The sequence below is a fragment of the Bos indicus genome, chromosome 4 (assembly GCF_029378745.1).
Source record: "Bos indicus isolate NIAB-ARS_2022 breed Sahiwal x Tharparkar chromosome 4, NIAB-ARS_B.indTharparkar_mat_pri_1.0, whole genome shotgun sequence".
Taxonomy (NCBI): domain Eukaryota; kingdom Metazoa; phylum Chordata; class Mammalia; order Artiodactyla; family Bovidae; genus Bos; species Bos indicus.
The window spans coordinates 26,797,729-26,807,170 of record NC_091763.1 but is presented as its reverse complement, the minus strand read 5'-3'; the positions used below and the strand labels follow the sequence as shown (position 1 = coordinate 26,807,170).

The 9,442-nt window shown below is 42.9% G+C and overlaps 1 protein-coding gene across 3 annotated transcripts in view; it reads left to right on the top strand.

Annotated features, from left to right (window-relative positions):
* Positions 1-4,658: 4,658 nt before the first annotated feature.
* The window catches only part of SNX13 (sorting nexin 13), a 147,902-nt gene continuing 143,118 nt past the window's right edge, over positions 4,659-9,442 (top strand). For 2 of the 3 annotated variants that reach the window (XM_019958506.2, XM_019958505.2), the window contains exon 1: positions 4,660-4,891. In XM_019958506.2, coding sequence (XP_019814065.1) covers positions 4,880-4,891 — 12 coding nt within the window. In that variant the 5' untranslated portion in view covers positions 4,660-4,879. Of the gene's footprint in view, positions 4,892-9,442 lie in introns of all 3 variants that reach the window. The other variant, XM_070787566.1, reaches the window with a different exon arrangement.

Below are 9,442 nucleotides of genomic sequence, written 5' to 3'. Positions count from 1 at the left end.
GAAGTGAAAAGAACTTGCTCCTTGGAAGAAAAGCTATGAAAAACCTAGACAGCGTATTAAAAAGCAGAGACATCACTTTGCCAACAAAGTCAAAGCTATGGTTTTTCCAGTAGTCATGTATGGGTGTGAGAGTTGAACCATGAAGAAGGCTGAGTGTCGAAGAATTGATGCTTTTGAATTGTGGTGTTGGAGAAGACTGCTGAGAGTCCCTTGGACTGCAAGGAGACAAACCAGTCAATCCTAAAGGAAATCAGTCCTGAATATTCATTGGAAGGACTGATGATTAAGCTCCAACACTTTGACCACCTGATGTGAAGAGCTGACTCTTTGGAAAAGGCTCTCATGCTGGGAAAGATTTGAAGGCAAAAGGAGAAAGGGGCAGCATAGGATGAGATGGTTAGAAAGCATCACCAACTCAATGGATATGAATTTGAGCAAACTGGGAGATAGTGGAGGATGCGGGTTGGGGGTGGGGTGGGGCTGGTGTCCTGCAATCCACGGGGTTGCAAAGACTGGGACGTGACTTAGGGACTAAACACCATACTCAAAGAGGAGGTGGTGATTGAGGTCAACATCAGGATCACATTGATAGCATGTATCCTTGATAGGTGATCTCAGTTAAGTTACTAAAACTCTCATAGCCTGGAGGTTATTAAGATCTACTGGGATAGTCATTTTCAGTTGTTAAATGTATGTGAAATGCCGCCCTCAGCACCTGGCCCATACACTGAAAAACAGTATCAACAATTGAGAAATAACTCTTTGAAAAGTGCTCAGGGCCTAATTTTTATGGTGTACAAATATTTGTTTTAAAAATTACTGACTGAGGTTGTCAGTGATATAGGAAAACCTCTGAAATACACTACAGACCTCTACATATTCATAAGGTCCTTTCTATGAAGATCTTGGTACCATTGTGGAGCTAAAGCTGAGCGCTGAAGAATTGATGCTTTTGAACTGTGGTGTTGCAGAAGACTCTTGAGAGTCCCTTGGACTGCAAGGAGATCCAACCAGTCCATCCTAAAGATCAGTCCTGGGTGTTCATTGGAAGGAATGATGCTAAAGCTGAAACTCCAGTTTTGGCCACCTCATGTGAAGAGTTGACTCATTGGAAAAGACTCTGATGCTGGGAGGGATTGGGGGCAGGAGAAGGGGACGACAGAGGATGAGACGGCTGGATGGCATCACCGACTCAATGGACGTGAGTTTGAATGAACACCAGGAGTTGGTGATGGACAGGGAAGCCTGGTGTGCTGCGATTCATGGGGTTGAAAAGAGTCGGACACGACTGAGCAACTGGACTGAATTGAACTGTGAATATTATTATTTTATGGCTCTATGTGATGTTAGAGAAACTTCGTATTATATCTGCCTCTCTCAGCCTTGAGTTGCCTCAGTATTTCTTCAAAAAATACTGTTTTAAGAAAAAAGCACATGCTGAGCTAGTTGAAGCTAGACTTCAGATCACTCTTAAATACTTTGAAATTTCTGTCTTATTGGTGTCATACTAAAGCTATAAAAAAGAATCAGGATATCCTGCTGTTGTTTTATAACGTGTCTCTTCTGTTGGCAATGTATTATTTCAATACTGATACACTGACTCTCATACTGGACCTTACTAATGAACATATGGTACTATTTAATGTTCAGTGGAGGTGATAGGTGACATTGATGACATTGCCTCATGAATAAACTGTAGCTAGTAAAATGGCTTAAGAAACCAAAGGATTAAATGCGCCAACTGTTCGATAGATGGAATTTGCTTGGGAGATTGACATTACACTTTCCCAGTTTCTCAGAAAGGATTACAGCCAATATGTGACAACCTGAATATGTAGAATAATTTTTTTTCTTTGCTTTAAAATTAAAAAGACAAACTAGATATTCTGAATTGTTGCTCTAAGGTTTAGAAATCACCAGCAATGCCCTATTTAAAAGCATCACACACTTGATTTGTGCCTCTGACCTTTTTGTCATCCTTTCTGTGTTAACTGGACGAACTGGCTGCTGAGGAATTAAACCTTTCGCAGTTACAACCACAGCTGTGTCCTTATCATGTTTCTTAAGATGGATTGTTTTGTTGTTTTAAATTTCTGATTGATAGCCAAAAAACCTGGCATCTTAGGTCAGCCTGTCCCAAGTTTCCTTTACAAGTGATAGGATGTTTTTAAGACCACATGGAATGAAACTGCAATCTGTGCCAAATTAGATGTTTACTTTTTATTTTTTTTTTTAAGCTAGCTGCTTCTGTAAGCATTCTCTTTCCCAACTTCCATAAGTCTCTTACTTTGTTGCTTCCCTTGCTAACAAAATAACTTTTAACTCATGCTCGAGGGAAAAAAAATTTTTTTTAACATATTTTATCTTTTTATCCCCCTATCCTATTACCGCCATTGAAAATATCAGCAGTTACGTAAGGTTAAGGGAAAGGCTCAGCTTACAATTCTGTCATAAACTTCTCTCTGGCATTCTATTGACAGTAAAAGAAATTCCCCCACTAACATGAAGATAAGAAAACACAATGGTCAATTAAAAAAAAATTCAACACCAGGGATTTTTTTAAAATTCAGTTTTAATTACGCCTTTTCCTTTCAGGGTCTTTTAGGAGGATGCTGGGGGAGGGGTAACATTTTAAATGTAGTCTTCCTTAGAAAAAAATGACATTTGAGCAAAGATGGAACAGAAGTGAGAGATCTAGCCATGTGGGTATCTGGTGGAAAGATGCTTCTAGATAAACAGTCAGTGCAAAGGCCCCAGGGCTAGAAGGATACCATGCTTACAGGAGCAATGCTTAGTAGAAATGAGGTCAGAGAGGTGGATGTGGGGTGGGACTGGGGAGACTAGATAGCACAAGGGCTTTTTTAGGTCACAGAAAGAACTCTGGGTAAGAAAACTTGGAGTTAATGATTTTGACTTGCTCTTTGGTCTACAAACTCCTAAACGTTAAAAGTATACCCATGTCATATTACAGGTTGGTACAAACCTCAAGTTGTGTTTACACTTAATTTACCACCTTTAAAACAAATGAAAATGCCTTGCTTCTGGAATGGGAAAAATATGTGAAACAAAATTACTCAGGGCAGACACCTAGATTACAGTTTGAATTTACTAGTTGGTATCTTAAATATTAATGAGCCTCCTGTTTTATTTATACATTGGAACAGTTGTCTTTTTCCAGGTTCTTGTCTCTAGTATCTCTTCATTTCCCTTAGTGTCTTAGGCCAGATAGTATTTTCCAATCTTATTTCCTATTCATGGCTTATGCTGTCAATATCAGTAACACATTTTATTCTGTTGCAGAGGTCGTAATTTTGCTGGTCCTTTAATATGGAAATTATGTATCAGATGTAGATCAAAGCAACACAAAATTACTTGCCTCAATTAGTTGAAGTGAGTAAAATCAGGATTTATCTTTAATTTCTGACTACCAAAATGAACCATCCTGTTTCCTTGATGAGGACACGAGGTAACACAAGGTCCGTAACGCCTTGAGAATTTAAGAGTAATGTATTAAGTAAATTTCATTTTACACAATAGTACTACCGTTAGGGAAGGGGGACGGGGACTCCACTAGAGAGGAACTTCTACTGGTCTTAGTTTTCGGAAATGCCTTCGTATCCCCTTAAAAGAGATGGAAGGATTCTGCATGTCAAATGTGAAAACTTGTCAATTTCTTTGGAAACTGGTTTCTTACAACAGGGTAACACACTTTATAGAGAGCAGATTCAGGTAAACTACTTTCACTACAATTCAGGTAGAAGTGACTGCCTTGTTTCACACATCGTAAGTCATCTAGTTTCAGGTTTAGAACAGTGTCTGTTTCAGGGCTTCTATGCATGCTGGGTTCCAGAGCTCTGTCCCATTTAAGTCATGACTATTTACAATGATACCTGCTGAAATTTGCTATGATATACACACATACACACATTGCATCAAGAAGCCAGTAGAGCTGTACAGACCTCAGTTAAAAAGCAAAACTGGCTTTTATTTTTTTAGAGATTTCTCATGAGGGGCAAAACCAAGCCCTCATCGTTATACAGGTGCTGGCCAATCATCGAATCAGCGACAGTCTAATTGCTACGATATGGGTAAAGCTGATATGCCTGTATAGCTTCTACTACCCGTCGCGCACCCCAGTAGAGAACTCGCTGAGGATTGGTAAGGACAAAGGAAAGTTTCTGGCAAAGTTTAGGAGAAGGACTGAGCAGGGAGCAGTTTCAGATCATATTTAAGCCACAGACAGTGGAGAAAGACGAACATCCTCCGGCTGCTCTTAGGTCGCCGCAGGGCCAGGGAAATGCGAGAAAGAAGTTTTTCTCCTGGACCTCTGCCTCCTTATACCCGAGACGCGCGAGGTCCTCCGCGCCAGCCGTCGGAGCCTCGGCCTCCGCCGCTTCACCCGAGGGCCGACCGACCCCGGCGTGCGGCCGAAGATAAGCAGTCACCTCGGGCGCTCGCGCCCGCTCCCGGGCCGGCCCCACGGTGGGGCCTGTCTGTCCTCCCGGCGGCCCCAAGTCAGCCACTGCGCCCTGCCGCGGGGCCCTGGCCACTAGCGCTGAGCTGGTCTTCAGCCGCCCGCCTCCGTTTCCCCGCGCGCCGGCGCTATGGCGACAGTCACGAGACGCCGGCGGCCCCTGCGCCCGCCAATGGGAGCGCACGTCGCAGGGAGACGCGGACGTCGCTCTTCCAAGATGGCGGCGCGTCCGTCGCGAGCAGCCGGGCAGGGGGGAAGCCAGCGAAGCCGAGTAAAGCCGCCGCCCGGGAGAGGACTGAAGGAGCTGTTGCCGCCGTTGGCGGCGGCTCAGGCAGTTTTCGCTGCTGCTACGGCTGTTGCCATGCGGCGAGGCTAGGGAGGAGCTCACTTCCCCGGGGTGTAATAATGTTAACAGAGGTAAGCGGCGACGGCGGCCAGTGTTTACCTGTGAAATGGGGAAGGGGCCGGCGCTGGCCGGTCAGATAACATCATTTCAGCCGCTGGCGGGCCCGACCTTTGGTAGCAGGCCCCCGGGGCCGAGCAGCAGCGGGGATCCTACAAGTGCCCCTTGAATAGGAGCGGTGCTGAGTCAACAGTCCCACCACCTCCGGCTTGCCTGTGCCTCTGGTTTCGCGATTGCCACTTGCCCGTCGCCCCTGGCACTGGTCTCCCTGCTGCTGTCGCTGCCTCCTGACTCGCCGCTCCCTTCGTGGCGTCCCCTTACGCGTTGCTCTGTGGCAGCGTCGGTCTCTTTGCGTTCGTGCTGGTCCCTGTTCCCCTACGGTTTGCCCGAGGTGTCTCCCTTCTGGTGTCCCTGGCCTCTAGGGCCCTCCACTTCCCAACTCGGTCAGCATCCTGGGTTTGTCACTCGGCCAGCCGGGCTGGTTTCCCGCCCCCACCTTGACTACTTCGTGCAGAGGACCTCTTTGTCTAAGGGGACACTTGGGTAGCCCGGTTATATTAACGCCCTATCGCACACCCCTCACCTTTCGCTTAAATCGTGGGAATCAGAAAGTTGAGTTTAGCATCTGTCCTCTTGATTTGCTTAAGGCTCCCTTGGTACTTTCAGTGGAACAGTTCTTTTTTTTTTTTCCCCTTGGTCCTGAAATGGAAGTAGGGCAACTGTGACTAGCCAGTCAGTTTCCCTTTTCTGTTGTCTGATGTCCATTGCAAAAAGTAGACTTTTTGAAGAAGCAGAGTTTGCCTTCTGTAGCAGTACTTTAAGGGGAAGAACAAAATTGATTTAACTGGGTACTTGACCTCACACAGTCAGGTGTTGTGGTGTATGCTCTTGGGTGTCATTGAAGATAAATTCTGAGGCTTGTGGATTTGAGGAAATGTCTTAGAAGCTACTCACTTGAAGTCCTGTGAAAATTCCAGTGTCAGCTGTCAGGGACTAGTTTGGGCATCTTTGTGGGCTGAACTAAGGATAGGAAGAAATTTTAATGGGCGGTGGGAAGTATTCCTACTTGGACTGATAGAAATATGTGTAGATGAGTGGCTTTTGTTGTGTGAAAACGTGGTAATAGAGGACTTACCTGTCCTACTTTATTGACTCTGAGGAACTTCATACTTTGGTATTTGTACTTGATAATGTGTACAGAGCCTGGCATATGATGTGCCTGGTCAGTCCTTATTGGCTGATTTTAGCTCATGAACTACTTATTTCTAGTAGTTTGTAGTTCATTTTGTATTTCTATATCCCACAGATTTTTTTTTTTTTTTCACTCCAGTAGTTAATTTTATTCCCAGAGATGATGGTACATCAATAAGCTTCTGTTGTCATTAGCAGTATTAGGTCTGGAAAAAAAGATAAGTATCAAAAGTTTATTTTTACCTTTAGTGTGATATTTTGTGGGAAAGATTAGCCTTATAATTTTTCAGTGCTGTTGATAATATACAGTATTTTAGGAGATGATCTTTTGATTAAATTTGGCTTAGGTTAGCAGCCATTGAAGAGTTGTAATGCTTTCTTGGTGCTACTAGTAAAATGGGGAAGACTGAACTTTCTAAGCGTCTGTGTTTCATTGTTTAAATTATTTTTTGGCCACGCTTCATGGCTTGTAGGATCTCAGTTCTCTGACCTGGGATTGAACCTGGGCCATGGGCAGTGAAAGCCTGAAATCCTAACCACAAGGCCACCTGGGAATTCCCCTAAGCTTCCCTGTTTTAAAATAATTTCATGTTTCAGTGAGATATTTTCAATAGTAAGTCAGTCATTGTAGTTCTTTGTGCTTTAGTTGTGTGTGTGTGTGTGTGTGTAGTTAGATGTGCTTTAGTTGTGTGTATGTGTGTGTGTGTACACGTACGTGTGTGTGCTGCACTTAGCTTTTAAGAGTCAGAGCCAGGGTTCCAACCTCGGCTATCTCTGCTAAGTCCGTTGTTAACAACTACCCTGGATTACTTCTCCAAAGTAAGGCCCAGATTAAATGCTACTTGGATCTTATCTATGTCTGTGAATAATCATTTTATAGATTAGAAAACTGAAGCCCAGAGACTTGTCCAAGGCCAAATAATTATTAGTGGCAGAGGTGAAACTGGAATCCCATCTCCTGACTAGGTACAGAACTCTGACCATGTTGCTCCCTAGGAGCAATTTCCAGCTCTCTTCATAGATTTTAAAACATACTGCTTCTTTGTCTGAATATTGTAGTAGATAAGCTGAAAATTATTATTACTTGAGAAAGACTTTTTTACTTGAACTTAGGTTTTTTTGGACCACATTCAGAAATAGTCCTGTTTTGAAATATTTTGGATACAAAATGATATTCAGTATTGGTTTACTAAAATTGTAGTGTGGGATTTCTTCTTAGTGCTTCTCTTAGTGCTAACTTAGATATCAGCATGTCTGGGGGCTGTGATTTGTTTTATTTGAGATCTCAGAATGTATAATGATGAGCTCTGTTCAGTGAGCGTATACTGTGCCCAGAAAGTGGTGAATCACACAGTCTGCTCAGTTCTTTCACATCACAACACTGGGGCGGGTGGTAGCCCCATTAGCCAGATAAGAAGACTGAGGTTGGGGATTAAAATAGCTTCCTTTAAGTTATACATCTGGTTGCGTCAGTAATCACACCTAGGAACTCATTCTAAAGTGTTTGTTGTTTCTGTGGCTCAGTATGGAATGCATCATTAATCTTTTTTTTGTAGCTCATAATCATCAGCACACTGTTTTTAGTTTGGTTGTTTTTTTTAAACTGAAGTGGGGATGTGAAAAATATAGCTACTTAATGTAACATTCATATCAAATGAGAATAATAAACATTCAGGTGAAACTTTTCACTTTTGCATTTTGTCAGACTAGGTCTTTGAACCTTAGCAGAAGTGAGAAACCATGCAAGTGTTCAATTAAGGGCTACATTAAATTAAGCTGAAAGGAAAATTTTCTCCAGTTGAGCAAATTCATTTGTATACACTGAACTTAGAAACCTGCGAGATATGATAGATTAGTGTGAATTGAAAGTAGAGCCCCAGTGGATCATTATGCTGTTTTTTCTTTTTTTAATGTAAAGAGAAGTTATTAACATAGTTCTCAATTTAAGTTTTTTGACTTCGTTTTGTTTTCATTCTAAATACTATTGAAGTATTTAGAAGACTCGCTGGCTGTATTTGTGTATTTGTGTCCTTTGCATTTCCATATATGGATGAGAGGATTTTTTTTTTCTCCACTTGATGTCCATTTGACCTTTTTTTCAGGACTTCTTAATTTTAAAGTTCCTCTTATAACATTTGTCCAATAATTTGTGAATACTATACTTGAAAATTGTTTGTTTAAAGCTCACTTACTTATCCTCTGTGTGCTAAGTCGCTTCAGTCATGTCCGGCTCTGTGACCCCCATGGACTGTAGCCCATCTGGATCCTCTGTCCGTGGGGATTCTCCAGGCAAGAATCCTGGAGTGGGTTGCCACACCAACCTCCAGGGGATCTTCTCTAACCAGGAATTGAACTCCCATGTCTTCTGCCTACCTGCATTGTTAGCGCCACCTGGGAAGTGCCACTCTTTTTAAAATAGGAGTGAATTTCAACATATCGGACTTAGGGTATGGGTAAGTGAGTAGTTACTCGAAAATCACTGCAGATGGTGATTGCAGCCATGAAAGTAAAAGACGCTTACTCTTTGGAAGGAAAGTTATGACCAACCTAGATAGCATATTAAAAAGCAGAGATATTACTTTGCCAACAAAGGTCCGTCTGGTCAAGGCTATGGTTTTTCCAGTGGTCATGTATGGATGTGAGTTGGACTGTGAAGAAAGCTGAGCACCGAAGAATTGATGCTTTTGAACTGTGGTGTTGGAGAAGACTCTTGAGAGTCCCTTGGACTGCAAGGAGATCCAACCAGTCCATCCTAAAGGAGATCAATCCTGGGGATTCATTGGAAGGACTGATGTTAACGCTGAAACTCTTAATACTTTGGCCACCTCATGCGAAGAGTTGACTCACTGGAAAAGACCCTGATGCTGGGAGGGATTGGGGGCAGGAGGAGAAGGGGACTGCAGAGGATGAGATGGCTGGATGGCATCACTGACTCGATGGACGTGAGTCTGAGTGAACTCCGGGAGTTGGTGATGGACAGGGAGGCCTGGCGTGCTGCGCTTCATGGGGTCAGAAAGAGTCAGACACGACTGAGCGACTGAACTGAAGTGAAAGGTATAGAAGATGTAGGACAGTGTGCTTAATTTGGTCCAGTGCTATGGCACACTCTGGAGGTTATCTTTGCATGAGAACCAGTCAGCAGTCTGTTGACATACATGCTTTTAAAAATAGTGAATAAAAATTGTAGTTATTTAAACTTAGTAGTTGTTTGGGTTGTGTGTAAATATGGGGCATTAGTAGATGTTACTTACAGGTGTGCTAAGTAAGTTCCATCCAGATTTATTGATTTTTTTGTATATTAATGCTAATTCTTGATTTTGTGGTTAACAAATATGTACAGATGGATAAGGCATAGGCTGCTGCCCTTTTAGAAG